This window comes from Mchenga conophoros, linkage group LG10 (assembly GCF_057382185.1).
Source record: "Mchenga conophoros isolate Kocher_MC1m ecotype Shallow Benthic linkage group LG10, M_conophoros_male_GT1.1, whole genome shotgun sequence".
NCBI classification, from domain to species: Eukaryota; Metazoa; Chordata; class Actinopteri; order Cichliformes; family Cichlidae; genus Mchenga; species Mchenga conophoros.
This window is the reverse complement of record NC_140535.1, coordinates 34,114,796-34,131,992: the sequence shown is the minus strand read 5'-3', so window position 1 is coordinate 34,131,992 and position 17,197 is coordinate 34,114,796. Positions and strand designations below refer to the sequence as shown.

Sequence of the window (17,197 nt, the reverse complement as noted above, 5' to 3'; positions counted from 1 at the left end):
TTATTCATGTATTTGTATTGTATGTATTTACTGGTCTTTTTTGTTTTTTACCATCTTGCTGTTTTACCATATTAACTCCGCCTTACTGACGTCCGTCTGTCGAGTTAGCTTACACTACACAGTTTAGTGTACTTTGTGCTAGCTCACAGCTCGTGTGTGTTGATGTATGCTGGTAAATAAAAGAGCGGTGATGTTCTGGAGGTGAGGGAGGTTGCTCACATTTCTGCCGAACAGTCGCTGCAGGAGTCCCTGTTTGGGTGTCGGAGACGGCTGTCCTCTCCAGTCCAGGTCAGGAGGAACCGCCCCGTCCTGGTAGAAAACGTTGAGCTCTGTGAAACACTCTGTCTCGATCATCTGCCGAGAAAAACACAAAAATCTCAGAACCTGTGCAAAAACACGGGGCAGTTAGGAGTTTGTTCTTTTTACCACTAACATGGTCAAAAGGCTCGACTTGTTCTGGACAGCAGCCGTTAGTGAAGCAGGTGGCGACAGATCTGGCAGGTTTGACATGGCATGAAAAAGGGATGAAGGTGGGTTGCAAAGCAGCCTGGACTGACTTTATAGCCTCCCTGATTAAAGCTGTGCTTGATTTCTGTAACATGTTTTACATTTAAGACTGTTTTTCGAAAGAACAAATATAATGTTTGGTTACTCGTGTAACCACGGTTCTCTGGAAATTGAGCACTGCATCTAATTACTGGGGGAGTGTGAACCATCCTGTAACTTCCTGTCTTTGCAAGAACTCGTGTGCTGGTGCTTTTGGCTTGTTGAATGTACTTTCCTGTACTTAAAAAAAATGTAATCTTATATCAATTATAATTTAATTAGTCCCATCTTCAGTCTTTTGAGTCCCTTTTTATGTTTTGTTCTATCTGTTATTTATTTTTTAAACTGAAATCTGCTCTAAAGGTCAGGCGACTTTTCCTAACAGTCACCATTTTCTCGGGTGAACAGTGTGTGCAACGACAAAGTGAGGACTGTGCTTTTCCAATTAGGTATTTTTATCCTCCTCCTACGGAGATGGAGCAGCAGCAGCATGTTTAACATTTTCTCACTGCTGTTAGTCATAAATGTCAAAACCTCTAAATATCATGATGCGGATGATAACATCATCAGGAGAACAAATTCCTTTTCCTGCATTTTTTACAGCAGGAGTGTGCCGAGTGTGAGTCTCTAACCTCGTTTTGCCAGGGAATGGAAACGCTGCCCGTGGACACTTTACTGTAGAAAGACTCGTCCTTGGGCTCCAGCTCCACCCCTTTAACTGTGGAGAACTGCTCGATGTCCAACACGTCTTTACAGTAGATGGCCTGAGGCTGAAACACACAAACACACACAGCCGATAAGGTCGTCAGTCTCAGCAGAGACAAGTCCAAACATCTCCAGTTATCTGACCCCACGTTGGCTTCCTGCCTTTGCCATCGTTTCCACGTGCATCACCCCGAGTCTTCGCCCTCCCCTCGTCAGCTTACCTCCAGCACAAGTCTGCGTTTACCTTTTCAGTCTTCTTTGGCTTTTATTGGGAAGCTCCTGCTTCACCCTGACAGCGCCTTCAGTCTTTTGAGTTCCTTTTTATGTTTTGCAACCTGCCAGTTTGCCTCGTCGGTGGCCTCTTTTGGAGGCACACCTGAAGGGGAAAAACACCTTGAAACCAAACTCTGCGTCTCTTTGATTAGATGCAAGCTCGCTCTGTACCCGCCCAACACGAAACCTGCTGTATGGATCCTTCCTGTTACAGACGCCGTGCAGCAGCTTCACAGAAATCACGCCAGGGCCTCGGAGACGCACTCACTCACGGTGCTGTGGAGTGCTCTCATTGTACAGCCTCTCACTCAGAGTTATTATTAGATACTTGGCTCTCGCATTATCGGCTAACGCACAAAATCAGCGAGGTCGTCCCACCTGACCCCCTCAGAATCAGCTCCATTAATAGAGCCAGTATCTGACATCACACGCTGGAGGTTTTCTAAGCGTTGGTCCTCAGAGCAGGCAGAGTGGGTCAAACATTTGGTGCTTTTTAAGTCACTTAATCCATTTTTACATCTACATGAAAACTGCCTATGAAGCTATGAGGGTTCAAAAATGCAGAATAAAAAAATAACTGAATCTTCTTTTTTAAGCAGCTTCCTTTAGAGGTCACCACTGAGGATCATCTGCCTCCATTTCATTCTCCTCAGTCACACCGAGCATCTGCAGTTCCTCCTTTCTTTCATAAAAAATGCATCAGCTGATTCTGAGGGTCGGATCAGGATCCGGTTGATCTTTTATGCCAGATGTGTCCAACTCCAGGCCTCGAGGGCCGGTGTCCTGCAGGTTTTAGATCTCACCCTGGGTCAACACACCTGAGTCACATGATTGGTTCGTTACCAGGCGTCTGGAGAACTTGTTGAGGAGGTGATTCAGCCATTTGAATCAGATCAAGTAACGACACAGAAAACCTCAAAACCATCCAGACTTAAGTGATTAAATTGATTTTATTACTTAAGTTAGTGCAGCCTGGCTTTAAGACGGACCTTTGTCTTTGTTTGGATCGGTGACGTGATTGGAGGCTTTTTGCTGCTTGAATAAAGTGAGCGTGGCTCACGCCGGGCTAAGGCTACGTTCACTCTGCAGGTCTTGATGCTCAAATCCGATTTTTTGATCAAATCCGATTTTTTTGTCTGCTCGTTCACACTACAAATAAAATGCGACAGCCAACGCGCTCTAGTGTGAACGCTCAAAGCGGCGCATGCGCAAAAGAAGACGTCACACACAACGCGCTCTGTACACCCAGAGCAAACAATATTGTTTCACTGATGGCCTTAATATAAAGAGTTCGGACTTTACGTTTCCCAATTTTTGCTTTAAGTTATTTTGTTATTGACATAATAATGTGAATAACCTAATAATGATCCTTATTGCTGTTTTAGAGGAGCGCTGCTTCTAGCTGCAGATTTCTGTCAGAATCTGCAGATTATACAGGACAAATAAAATGTTCACGTTTCTCCAACGTTGTCTTTCCAACAGTTTCACTGACATCTACACTGGATGAACAGGAAGCGTTCGCGATGTCTTCTCCGGCGCTGATAATCGGCGTCTGTCTTGTGTCAGTGACGTAAAAGACGCATTTAATGCGACGTGACCATCAAACAGCAGTCGCTTTCTGAAACATCAGATATGTATCGATTCAGGACCACATACGAAAGTGACCCAGATCGGATTTGAAAATATCGGATTTGTGCCGTTCACACTGTCATACCATGGTTGGATATGGGTCGCATAATCGGCTTTGATGCGCTTTCGCCTGCAGTGTGAACGTAGCCTTAGACTGTGACGTTGGCTGACGATGCACAGACAGCTCTGATAGTTTTAACGGCAGAATCACAGAATCATCGTTGATCCCAGCGATGTCCACATGACGTGACCCCAGAGATGTTACTGAGTTTGGTATTTTTGTGATATTTAATGTTTTGTTTCTTCTTGTGTATTTAGTATCACGGGTGGAATTAAATGTTTATTTTGCACTAACTCACAAGAATCACAAGTCCTTCTATAACGGTTTTATGTTTTTATAGATTTTTAATCACCATCTGTGGAGTAGGTGGCGCTTGAGTCATGTGATGTATGAAACACCTTTTGATTGGTTAGACGCTGTCGAGTCTAGTTTTTACATTTTCTTGCCCCTCCCCCTCGTCTTCACCTGTCGCTGACTGTTGTCAGCTGCTGTGTGCTTTGCTCCCTCATGCGCCTCGTTGTGTCATCACTCCCTCATCTATAAATAGTCTTGTTTGTTAAGACTTCTGTTTATGATCCCTGATTTGCTCGCTGCGTCCTTCCTGATTTCTCGTGTTTATTTTTGGATTTCAGGGTTTTTTCCAACCTTTGAACTTTGTGACTTTGTACTTTTGAACCTTCCAAAATAAAGGCAAACTCTGTATGCACTGACAGATACAGATCTCATCATTTGTCTTCACTCGGGGAAACAAAAATGAATGTGTGACGGATGAAGAGTCTCAGACTTCATCTCGGGTCACCAACAAACCTGTTTTCAGGCTCGTACCTGAACGTCAAGTCACAAACTTGTCAACGACTCTTCAGAAGCCGAGTTTTGAGTTTCGAGTATCTACATGATAAAAATTAAAATCTTTTTAAGGTCGGTGTGCTCGCTCTGGACTTACATCAGGGATGAAGGGTGTCTGCAGCATGCCGGCCTCCAGCCGTTTGAAGTTGATGGAGCGGAAGATGGGATGAGCTTTGACCTCAGTGGCTCCGCCCCCCAGGCAGCCCAGCCTCTCGGTGGGATCTTTGGCCAGCAGCTGAGGGGTTAAAAACACAGCAGAGCTTTAGAGAAGGTGGAGAGTTGCTGCTTCAGGTCAGGCGTTAAAGCATCAGCGGTTACGCCTCAGACAAAAGTTGAGCCGGGTTTCATTTTCCACCAGTTTTTCAGAGTTTTAGCAGGAAGCTGTGTGTTTGTATTCAAAGCATGACGTGTCTGCGAAAAGCAGCCAAAGGCAAAGACTTCTGGATGTTTGCTACCCTCTTTATTAAAACGAAGCAGACACAGTGCCAGTGACCAGCTTTGCTTGTCTGGCCTCCACAGTCTCACGCATCGTGACTCTGATCTTCAGGAGGAAGTTCCCTCGTCTAAAGCTTGTTTTCCTAAGCATGGAACAGGTTTTCCTGAAACCCTGCAGTGAGATGACAATAATTTCCCATCTTTGAGCCGTGTGCACTCGCCCTCCAGGTGTCCAATTATGAGTCAGGATAAACTCAGACTACAGGTGAACCACAGATCTCACCTTAATCAACCTCCCACCTGACTTTCATTTAAAACAAGATGCAGGTGGAGATCTGACCAATGACCAAAAACAAACTGCAGTATTTCCTGTTGGGAGGTTATTCCGTCTTCTGTTTGTTAGCAGACTCAGCAAACATGGCTGAACCGCAGACGGACGATTCGCCACGAAGACGGCAAACGCACACGTCTGCGTCGTGTCCCTGGACGTTTCTCTGCGTGAGAATTCGGTCATGTGTTTCGTCCATTCACCAAAATCTGGGACGATGTTTATAACGAGGTTTGTGATTTGGCCCTCGACCATGACGTGGTGCAGCGTTTTAAAATGTTTGCCTTTCACGCCAAAGAAGGCTGGATTCTGGGGGGAGACACACCCCCAGCCTCGTGGAGTTATGAGCTGACGTTGTCTTATGTTCGGTTCTGAGTCTGGATGAATGGGATGAATGTATCTGGGTACAGCTAATCTGGATCCACACGTCCTCCTGGATCCAGGAATATTGGACGATTACGAATAATCGCGGGGAGCAGGGAGATCTCGCCGCAACGTTTCAGCCACTCTGAAAAGCTGAGTCTAAAAACCGGAGTACGAAAACATCAGTCAGCTATACGATGGCGTGACTGAGGTGGCAGATGGGAGCTAAAGACGCCGAAGAGAAAGAAGTTCCACCCACCATTTTACAGAGGGACTTGGCGTCCTCGGAGAACTTGCTGGAATATTCCTCCTCCACCTCCCTCACCAGCCGCTCCACTTCCTCCCTCTTGATCTTCTTCTTCCTCTGCTGGAAAGGCGACTGGCCCTCGATCATCTCGTACAGCAGGCAGCCCAGCGCCCACCAGTCAGGGCTGAGGGTGTACCGCTCGTTTTTCACCACCTCTGGAGCTGGAGGGGAGCGAGGAGGCGGTGGGAGAGAAATTAGAAATCTGGATCGTAAGGTGGATGTTTGTACTACAGTAAAAGTACAATTACCACTTTGTAAAAGTCCTGAACTAGATAAACTGAGTACAAATACACAGGAACCAAATGTTTCCCAACACTCGAGTGTTAAGTGTAAAAGCTTTGTTACTGTGAAACGTCTCAGTGTTAAATTAAAGTTGGTAAAAACATTTAACGTCCCTTTGAAATGTGTTTGATGTGAAAGCACTTCATACTCTAGTGCAGTGCTCACATAAATGTACTTGCTCAGTAAAGGTCAGAGGTCACTTACACATGTATCCTACTGTTCCCACTCGTCCTTTGATGGTTTCTCCCTCTGGCACATGAACCGCTAGACCCAGGTCTGATATCCTGATGTGACCTGAAGACACAAATGTTAGCAACCATGAGGATAATCGGCTAATTAAAGATTTACTCCATCTACCCATCTGCTCAAAGCTCCCTCCTGTGGTCCACTCGCTCTACACAGGCCCCTGTTTCTGACTTCTTGAGACTTTCAGTCACTGGTGATTCAACTGTAGACAGTTTTGTGGGCCTGCCGCTTCTTTTTTCCTCCACTTGTCCAGCATATCTCAGTATATGTTAGCATGCTGAGATCAGTTTTCAGCTAACAGCTCTATGAAAAGCGCCTTGCTTCAAAATGGCATTAAATACCTTCCAGACTGTCATTTTTATTGCTTTATCTAAATAAATGGAAACAAATTATGTTTTTGTGTTAGTAACAAACTGCGAGTTCTTTGCAAACGTGTCTGTTATGTGGACACAACACTGGTTCATCCCTTGAGCTCTTTTTAAGATTGAATTATTGAAAAGTCAGAGTTAAAGTGGTCCAGGTCTGAGCGACTCTCAGCGAGCTGGAGAACTATTGTTTAAAAAACTTTGAAAGTGACAACAGAGTCTGGCTCACTGTAAAGAAAGGAGGGGTGGCTCAGGACTGTGTTTAGAAATCATTCCCATTGAAGGCTCAGATTCATCGAACAAACCATCAATCATCAAGTTTTTGCAAACGGAGAATCTCAGATTTAGACTTTCATGGCGTTTGTCTTTAGCTTCAGTCACTCTGTTAGTGATGTCAGCAGAGACTGGCGCTGCCTGAGGAGAGTTTCCTGGAGTCAGAGCGCCCTCTGGTGTTTAACAGCAAACACTGAAACTGCAAAAGTGAATCTTGGAGTGGAAGCGGAGCTCGCGTTAACCATAAATGCTTTTTAATCTGTATTTGAGTCAGATAAATATGACTTGCTGCTTCCCAGAGATCTTTAACAAGGCCTCATTTTCACCCTCCTCCCCCCCACCTGCCATATTTTTATTTTTCCAAACACTGACTGGAATTACTGCAAAAGTTCATCGTGCAATGTTACTGAAAGACGTGCAGAATTAAAGATTTGATGATGTTTGTGGTGGCGATATCTCCTCCTCGGTAATCGGACTCACCGTGGTCGTCCAGCAGGATGTTTTCTGGCTTTAGGTCCCTACGCAGAAGATAAAGACACGGAGAGTGAGCAGAAAGGCAGGAGCCAATGAGACGAGAGGAAGGTGTCCGGGTGCTCACCTGTAGACGATCCGCTCCCGGTGGAGGTCCTCCAGGCCGCAGCAGATCTCCGCGGTGTAGAAGATGGCTCTCTTCTCATCGAAACCCGCGTCACCCATGTGATAGATGTGAAACTTTAAATCGCCGCCGTTCATGAGAGTCAGCACGAGGCACAGGGCGTCCTTGGTCTCGTAGGCGTACGCTAAACTCACCTGGAGATGGACAGGAGTCGTGTGTTTAAGCATTTGGAGCTGGGAGTGATTCATGGACTCTTCTAGGGCGGCTTTGCATGATTCACACAACTTTCAGCCGTTTGTGACTAAATCGACGAGCTGATCTGAGAGCTGCTCTAAAGCCCTGAGGTTGTTAAGCAGTATGCTGCAGCTGCTTACACACACACTGCCAACATGCTCACCGAGGCTCCGGCTCTTCATACACACATGTGGATGTTAATATGTGGAATCTGTAGGCAGCCAATAAGATCTCTGACACTGAGAGGTCGACTGACTGATGCAGGGGAAATGCTGTGGCTGGTTTTCATTTAGGATTTAAACGTATTTGCAACGAGGACGTTGAATTGCATCAAAAATGTGCGCACTGTCCTCAGATGCCGTGCTGCAGAGATTCTGAGTTTGTCGGCGCCGTCGACTGTTTTCTTTTGAAAACTGTAATCCTTTTAAGTTTAGTTCAGCATGTTCTGTTCTGCACACATAAACACAAAAACCTCGTGCCAAAGATTTCCAAACTGATTAAGATGTGTTAATTAAAGCCGTCTGTGAGTTTTCGCATTAAACCCCGGGAGACGGTGTAGGCCCGAGAGCCCGGACGAGCCGACTGACGGCCGTCCAAATCATATAACAGCTGAACGAAGTCCATCTGGTGGAGAATCAAACCACAGCAGAGACGCTGCAAACCTCAGCGCTGCCTTTTAATTACTGCCACCGCGACGATCCCTCGATCTGAAGCTGAGATGAGATACTTACTACAAATCTGCTGTTGACTTTCTCCAGGATCTGCTTCTCGTTGAGGGCCATAGACTCTCCTTTCCTCTTCTTTATCCTCTTCTTCTCCAGCTTCTTGCAGGCGTACATTTTCCCCGTGGCTCGTACCTGACAGGCACACACCTGCAGAGGACGGGGTGGAAGAAAAAGGACACGTTAGGATCCCTGAAAACATCATCATTTAAAAAAGAAAAATTTAAACCAACAAAACTATGGAAGCCCGTTTCCACCACACACAAAAAAGTATCTATAACTCGAAATTTCGAGTTATTTTCTCAAAATTTCAACTTATTAACTCAAAATTTTGAGAAAATAACTTGAAATTTTGAGTTATGGATACATTTTTTTTTAGTGGTGGAAACGGGCTTCATTACAAAACCTCGCTGGAAACTGACTGAAAAAATCATGAAAACTAAAAAAAAATCAAACTATTAACTGCAGCAAATGAGGAGGAAACGAGTTCACGTTGGATTCTATCACATAAACACACAGTTAAAGGAAACTTAATGTTTCAGCTGTAGTGACTTTTGTGAGGCAGCAACAGTGTTAAGGTAAAGAAACAACTCACTACTGACAGGCTGAGAAACACAAGCTGTGGTAAAACAACCACATTTAAGCTTTTTCTTTTTGACACTGCAAATACAATTATGTTGTATTTGTTACAGTGACAATACACACATGATGGTTATCTTATCCAACATCATTCAGAGTGAAACTGTTCGACGCAGAAGAACCGAAACAAACCCCGGGTTTTGTTCAGATTTTGCCAAACTGTACCAGAGGAATGGATTTAAATCAGACATGCTTCATGGAGCTTGGACGCGGATCAAACATTGTTTTTCTTTCTGGAGAATGCGCGGAGGGTGGTGGGATCTTTGCGGTTTGTTGCTTCATTGTCTGCTCTGCTTGTCCCTTTTATTAACTTGTACAAACTTCAGAGGAGAGCATCCAGCTGTGTGCAGTGCAGTGTCCTCCTCCTTCTGGTAGTATCAGTGCTCAGATCATCCTCTGAGCCTGGAGGTAAGATTTGCATGGTTTCATTAAATATACTGAAGTTACTGTACAAAAGCAATCAGCTGACTCTGAGGGGGTCAGATGGGAGGCACTGAACGACCCCAGAGCCCCTCATGCAGGTCAAAGACGGTCAGAAAATGTTAGCACTCCGAATTGCCGTTGTGTATCACTTAAAGGTGTCCCCTGTTTTCTCCTCACCACGACCTTCCTTGTGGTTCCAGTAAATTCGACTCACCGTGATCTGAACCGACAAAACTGACCCTGACTTAATGTCCCCTGTTCTCTCATGACCTGATGCGTATACGCCTAATCAGCTATCAGTGTTTGGAATTAAAAAAGACTCGTCTCATTAGACGAACAGAGGGCACAGAGACACCATTCAGTGGTGTGTAACAGGATTTAGATGCCTCCGATAAAGTCCTTCATTTCAGGGGCCAAAGAAAAGATTGTGTTAGGAACACTGAACTCTTCTGCACGATTAGACCGTTTAAAGGTTTTAATGCATTTGTTTTAGTCTGACCTCAGTGAACAGCACCCATTTCTCTGAATCTAAATGACTGGAACGTAACTGACAATTTTTCCTTCTGCCCTGTGTTTCTTTGGCCAGTGTTAGGATCCACAAACTCATCTACAGCCTCTGATTTCTTAACGAGATTAAATCCAATAAAAACATGTCTTAAAGTCTAGAACTTTCTGACTTACCAATGCATAACTTTTCATTCAAATCTTCACTGACCTCAAATGAGGGCAGAGCCTCTGAACTTTTAACTCTTGTAACTTTACCTGTATATACTGTAGCTGCCCAAGAAAGATTGTTTTAATGACATTATGGCAACATAACACATTATAATTAAAGTAACAAAAACTTTCAGTACTCACCTCTCCAAAACCACCTTTTCCTAAAACTCTGTACTGTCTGAATGTATTTTTCGTCACTGGTTGCCTGTTTGACAAAGAGAGAAACTCACTTTAATAAACGTCCAGTTTAAAAACCAATGTACACGTGTTTAGAAATGAAATGACATGAAAAAAGGATGTTTAGGAAAGCTATGATGATGATATAGCTGAACCAGTTTAAAACCAGTTTAAAACTTGAAAGAAAAGCAGTGTTAAGTCTGCTCATTTTCCCTTTGTTTGTTTGTCTCCAATCAAGAAAAACAAAGAATTGCAAACAAACTTTAACTTCAGACACATACGAGCCGTACACATGTTACACGAAAAACAGCCACGTTTCTTTTATTACTTTATTTTTTTTATTATTTGTTAAGAGATAAAATTAGAGAGGTAGCCAGCTAACTGCTACTATGGTTATCAAACAGTTTGTAGGCTACTATTAGCATATCGGCTATCATTAGTTAAAAGAAACCCAGTTTTATCTATTAGAGCCTCGCTAGCCTGTTAGGAAATTGACTATGAGGAGAAAACTGTTTGGTCAGATGTTCAAGTCGTGGAGATTCTTTGTTTGGTTTTATGGACCAATTTTAACTTTTCGTCTTTGTCTAGCCAATGTTGGCTAATGCTAGCATGAGTGCTTATATAGATAAATTGCTAAAATTTCATTTGTTTTCTAATTGGATGTGTCAATAATTTTTTTGTTTGATTTTTTTTGTCCTCTTAGTCTCTTTGTCAAAGGTAATGCTAATTAGCTATTAGCTTGACATCAGATGCTAGCTATCAGTTAGCTATATAGTCAGTTTTCCTGGGGAGTAGAGAAAACCACTGATATTTGGTTTTAATCACCCATTGATAACTTGAATTAACAGCTATCATCTAAACTTTGTTAGAAGTGATCAACACTGAGTGTCTACTTAATACATCTGATTTAACAATAATCCATTACTTTGGTTTAATAAAAGTAGATTAAATAAGGCTACGTTCACACTGCAGGCGAAAGCGCATCAAATCGGACTTTTTTGACCCTATGCGACCCATATCCGATCATGCTATGACATTGTGAACGGCACAAATCTGACCTGGGCCACTTTCATATGTGGTACTGAATCGATACATATTTGTTTTAGAAAGCGACTGCTATTTGAACGGTCAAGTCGCATTAAATCCGTCTTTTACGTCACTGACACAGGACAGACGCCAATTATCAGCGCCCGAGAAGACATCGTGAACACTTCCTGGCCATCCAGTGAAACTGTTTAGAAGAAAACGTTGGAGAAACGTGAACATTTCATTTCTACTGTATAATCTGCAGATTCTGACAGAAATCTGCAACTATCCTTTGAAGCACCGCTCCTCTAAAACAGCAATAAGGATCATTATTAGGCCAAATGTAAATAACAAAATATCTTTATAACTTAAAGCAAAATTGTGAAACGTAAAGTCAGAAACAAGTCTTTATATTAAGGCTATCAGTCAAACAATACTGTTTGCTCTGGGTCTAAACAGAGCGCGTTGTGTGTGACGTCTTCTTTTGCGCATGCGCCGCTTTGAGCGTTCACACTAGAGCGCGTTGGCTGTCGCATTTGTAGTGTGAACGAGCAGACAAAAAAAATCGGATTTGATCAAAAAATCGGATGTGAGCATTAAGACATGCAGTGTGAACGTAGCCTAAGTGTCTTGTTTTGATCTTCAGGTGACCGTTACTTTAATAATGACTTATTGTGTGAAAACTATAAGATACCAGCAGCTCTGCATGCCACCTGTTTGAACAATGCAGTGGTTTGAAATACAGTTTTTCTGTTGACAGACAGTCGTTGGTAAAGGGATTGCAGAGAACCGCACACTGTTGTAAACCAGCACCACTGATCTGGACCCTCCTGGGATCAACACTCTCATCTCATCAGCCCTTTTGGGCATTTTGGTCATCCAACCGGGTAATTTAAATGGACCCTGGGGCACAGGCTCATTAAACCTGATGACTCATTTACTGCTTAATGAAAATTCTCCTATTTCTTTTTTCACATTTGCATTTTTTAATAATTGGCATTGGTTTTGTATATTTGCATTAAGCACATGTGACATCCTTCGTGCTTTTATTGGCAAATTTCTCTGCCAACAATCATCTGATGTATTCAAATGGAAATCACAAGGAATATGGAAAGTTACTAGCAACAAAAGCACCACTCTCTCTGCTGCCCTGCATATTAAAACGTGCAGTAGCCCTCACTTTTAATGTGTTAATATCTTTTTATTGACAGTGTTGGAACAGACTCTAATGAAACTCAAAGATTTTCTCCATCTTTCTCTTTAGGCTTTAATAGCGTGTGGACTGATTTCTATGTGATAGGTTGATAAAGTCACACTGATGCTTACGTCCAATTCCCTTTCCTAATTTCCCAGCATCAACAATGAGCAACACTAGCTAGCATTAGCTTACAAACAACACAACTCCACATACAGGCGAAAAACAATCACAGATCCAGCTTCTGATTTAAATTGAGACACAGCTAGCTAACAGGGTGGGAAGCAAATAATAAATTATTGACATTACTTTGAGAGCCAGTTTCCCCGTTTAGGTTTCTTCACTCTCTCTGACTGCACTCCTGCATCATCAGCTGCTTACTATCAGCCATTACCCAGCCCTGCTAAATCAGCCCCATTAGTCTGCGGGCGTATTCTTCTCTTGAGTTAGTCAGTCTGTCTCGTTTTTCCAGCAAGAGAGCAATCTGCCTGCACGAGAGAAGCTTTTAAGAAGTACTGACAGGGAAAAATTACTTTCCTTCTTGTCGTCACGTCTGACACTTTTCTCTCCTTACTTGAAGCACAAAGATTTTGTTCATCTTTAAGTTCACCAATTAAATCCAAATGTCAGATTTGTTTTGTCCCTTTGTGTCTTTTTGCCTAAGTTAATAAAAGGCAGAGATTCTGAGGTTTATTCAGATTGTGACTTGGTAGCTTTAGTTGAACATTTACTCAAATTTAGGCTTATTTATCAGCCTCTGATCAGGCTGGAAGAAATTGAGGTATTATGTTTTATAATCTTGTTGGAGACCAAAGGCAAGATGAAAATACCATAATCTCCATTAGGCATTTAATTATTTTCTATCTGAATAAAGTTTAGATTGCTTTACTTTGGTTCTTAGCAGTCCAAGATGGGGAGTGTCCCTGTTGGATAAGACTATAATCCTTGTTTTTGTTCTGATCATATTTCTGAGTTAAACTGCAAGAAGTCATTGAGTTTTTAATGCCAGGCAGACAGAAGTACAGGGAGGACTCTTTCTTTTCAGGACTAAATGAGACATAACTGGCAGTCATTAGTTTATTTCTATAAAGAGGTCCAAGGTCTAAGCCCTGTGGGACCCCACACGCTATCTTTAAGTGATGACGTGATGAATCCTGCTTCCAGGCCCAAATTACTCTGTGTTTATTAAGGCTGTTGTGTTTTTAAAGCTCAGTTTTTAAAACCTTACGATGTAACTCCAGCCCATGCAGCAGTATATGAATGACTAACCTCGTATTGTGGATGGATTATCTCAGTTGTTCTCCTGGCTGAAGTTTGGTCCGTTTACAGCATCCTGCCATGCGATTGCTTTTGTCCCTAACCATCGGGAACTCTCACGTTAACTTTTATCAAGTGGAAAAAAGCGTTCCAGCTTAACTGTGTTTATGTTATGCTAACATAGCTGTGTCGCTAGCCACCAGGTAGCACAACATTATATACCAGCTCGTCCAACTTCAGTAACCCTACAAACGTCACTGCTGTTTAGTTTCCTGTCTTCATTTATGTTGGAAGTGATAGCAGCGCTGTACGTTTGAATGTTTCAGAAATCTCTCAGTCAGAGCATGCTATCTCATGTTTAGGTGCAAACTAGCGAGCTAACTTCCTGCTAACTTCTAACTCCGTTAAATTTCATAAATCCTGTTTTCATGGATGCCTGGATGTTAAGCTTAATTGTTACACCTGGTAAAGCAGCAACGCTGATCTTTTGAGCACAAACCTGACTATAATTCTTTTAGCCTTGCTGAGCAAAACAACTTCAGGTAAATTTTTTGACTACACTGAGCAAATCAGTGAATTATATTTCCGAACTATAAATGAGCTAAATTTTCTACTGCCCTCTTAGAGTGACTAAAAATGACATGCAGCTTTATGTAAAACAATTTCTTGGCTCAAGCTGTCTCTCTGATAACTGCGTGGAGACATCTTGAATGACCACGACTTTAATCTCTGTCAGTCAGCAGCACGGCAGCCTGGCTTTACTGCTAAAAGAGAACTTCCACTTATGATGCTCATTTCTCATGATTTTGCCTCATTTAAAGGAAGGAATTCAGAGCTAGTCCTTGAAACTTCAGTCGATGAACTGAGAAGTTTGAGGTCAACAACCCTCCGCAGTTCCCGGAAAACCGATCACGCTAAACCCTTTAAAAAACTGTTAAACGGCATGTGAGGCTGGAACAAACGAGACTTGTGTTTTATATCTGCTAAACGTGGATCCCTGTAAGATTCCCTGGTTTCCCAAGAGTGTTGTTTCCGCTAATCCATCATGAGCAGAAGTTTAAACAATGAAAGCAAAACAGTCTGCAGGATCCAGAGTTTGTTTGCGGCATCGCTGAAGTTTTCAAAGTGGAGACTGGGAACCATCAGAGAAGCAAACAAACCTGACAAAACTGCCATTATGCCATTGTGTGTCGGCTTACTCCACCACAAACAAATTAACAAAGCACTCATCAGAGCGTGCTTACAGCTGAATACCAGGAATCAGGACCCTGGTGTTTCCTGGGAATCCTCATCAGGAGAAGTCCCTGTGGGAAGTCTGGATTTTGGCTTGTGGATATTTTTCTCAGTGTTGAAAGAAGAAACTATTTCTTCCAATTACTCTGTGTGTTAAAGTGGCAGCGCAGTCATGTGACAGAATATCCTAAGGGAAAAGTTAAGGTCGCCAGATGTGACCTTGAGTGGTTTCACTGCGTCCTTCGAGCAGCTGCAGGTCGCTTCATAATTAACCAAACATTTCTAAGGAAGCCACACTGAAATCTTAAAAAAAACAAGTGTGACACACAAGACTAAAGAAGAAGAACTTCTTTCATTGCTGGTTCACAAAGATTTGCTTGATCTCAATTCTCTATAAACAGCTTCCCTTTTACTTTTCTTGCAAATGAGCGATAACAAATTAATTAAATACTAATGTGTGAGCCCTGCCACAGACTTGTCCAGTATGGCTGCTGTGATAGGCTGCAGCCCTCCCAAAACATGAACTGGTTAGTGGAAAAAAAAGTAATTTTTTATTGTCAAATGTTTCTTTTTGCCAAACTGCAGTTCGTTCATAGACCACCAGGGGGCTGTGGCCCACACTTTGAGACTAGGGCTGGGTATCGTCACTGATTTCTAGAATCGATTCAATTCCGATTCACAAGGTCCTGAATCGATTCGAGCCACGATTCGATTTAATTCGATTCGATTCGATTTAAATCTGGGAAATTTTGACAGTCAGAAATATAATTCAGATCAGTACATTTACATATTTTTGTATCAATAAAAAGGAAGCTGACACACGCAAGACTTTATCACAGGTGTGAGCGTCACAGCAGAGGCCTTTGTGTCAAAGTAGCTGAGATTAAAACACAGAAAAACATGAAGGTGATTTTCCTGGCCTGGGATTTTATACAAATATTCTGCAGTACATCAAAAACGAAAGAAAACCATTAATTAATGAACATTACCTCTGACGTTACAGCGGTTTTATTAGAGACACGGCTAAGCATTTTGCATTTTGAATAATTAATAATAGTTTAAATTTGTTCAGTATTGAACAGCAGAAATGAGGTTTTCTTTTCGGAAGAATGTAAAAGGGAAAAAAACAGCAGCCGACAGCCTGTAAACAGCGGTAGACTTGTGCGTAACAAGCAAGCGAATAATGAAGAAAGGGAAACTGTTCTTGAAGTACAGAGAGAGAGAGAGAGAGAGAGCTGTGCATCGCGGTGGAAGCAAAACAGTAAAAGTCAGAGTGAATTCATGACGATGTTTATGTGAAGCGTTTGGATCTTCTTTTGCTGCTGGTTCGGTCAATATTGTTTGGAGAGAGATCAAACTAACAGCTTTAGAATCGGCTCATAAAGGGCGTGAACACAAAGCGCGGACCGCCGACAGATCAGAATCAGCGAGCTGTCGGCTTTCAGCCCCGACCGTGAGAAAGGCGACATCTAACTGATTCTGATCCGCGGGTCGCGCTGTGTGTTTAAGTCTATGTGCAGAATCCGTGTTCCTGCTCTCATTTACTGTCTTAGCTGTTTGGTGGTTCTTGAAATTTTGTGAGATGTCACCAGAGATTCTGGCATTTCGGGCAAAATAAATTTATATTAAAAAATCGATTCAGGATTTTAATGAATCGATTTTACGTTATCCAAGCCAGAATCGATTTTAATCGATGAATCGATTATAAAAACCCACCCCTATTTGAGACACCCTGCTGTGTCTATTTTCTGGTGTGATTTAAAAACGATCTACAGCGCCATCTGCTGTGTATAAAAACATGGACGTCTCTTTCAGCCAACCAGCAGGGGCCGACTGCTTGATTTTTATAGGAAGTCCAATTGTTTAAGTACTCCCTGTGCCAGGAGCAGTTGGGTTTTTTCTGCTCTAGGATGTGTACGATGTCACAGAAGCCACACCCACCTTCAAACCTCAAAGAATCCAGGAATAGAAAAGTGTAGCTGAAGGTGAATCGCTGCTCTTGCTTCAGGTATTTAGGAGTTGTTTGCAGGACACGTTGGAGCTGTTTGGAGAGATTGTCATCCTTTGTTTTTCTGTAAACCTGTTATCGCTCAGCACAGCTCTGTGGAAGCGTTTATCTCTTATTTCTGAAGACGTGATTAGACACTGCTCGGTCACACTGCATGATTGAGCAAACGCCCTCGGGTGTTGCTTGAAATTCTGCAGAACCCCCTGTAGGCTGTCTGTTCGAGTAGCTACCCCATAGTATTCAACAGAAAAGTGAAACATCCCCATTGAGCAATTTCCAAATCAGATTTTTAAACGTGTGACGGTGATTTTG

At 42.7% G+C, this 17,197-nt stretch overlaps 1 protein-coding gene across 1 annotated transcript in view; it reads right to left on the bottom strand.

The window, feature by feature from the left end:
* Positions 1-17,197, bottom strand: part of grk6 (G protein-coupled receptor kinase 6) — a 49,150-nt gene that overhangs the window by 1,961 nt on the left and 29,992 nt on the right. Inside the window, exons 7-15 of the mRNA XM_085289884.1 lie at positions 10,131-10,194; positions 8,220-8,360; positions 7,258-7,448; positions 7,140-7,177; positions 5,980-6,069; positions 5,446-5,654; positions 4,158-4,295; positions 1,179-1,316; positions 220-354 (exon numbers count right to left, since the gene is read on the bottom strand). Coding sequence (XP_085146010.1) covers positions 220-354; positions 1,179-1,316; positions 4,158-4,295; positions 5,446-5,654; positions 5,980-6,069; positions 7,140-7,177; positions 7,258-7,448; positions 8,220-8,360; positions 10,131-10,194 — 1,144 coding nt within the window. The remainder of the gene's footprint in view (positions 1-219; positions 355-1,178; positions 1,317-4,157; positions 4,296-5,445; positions 5,655-5,979; positions 6,070-7,139; positions 7,178-7,257; positions 7,449-8,219; positions 8,361-10,130; positions 10,195-17,197) is intronic.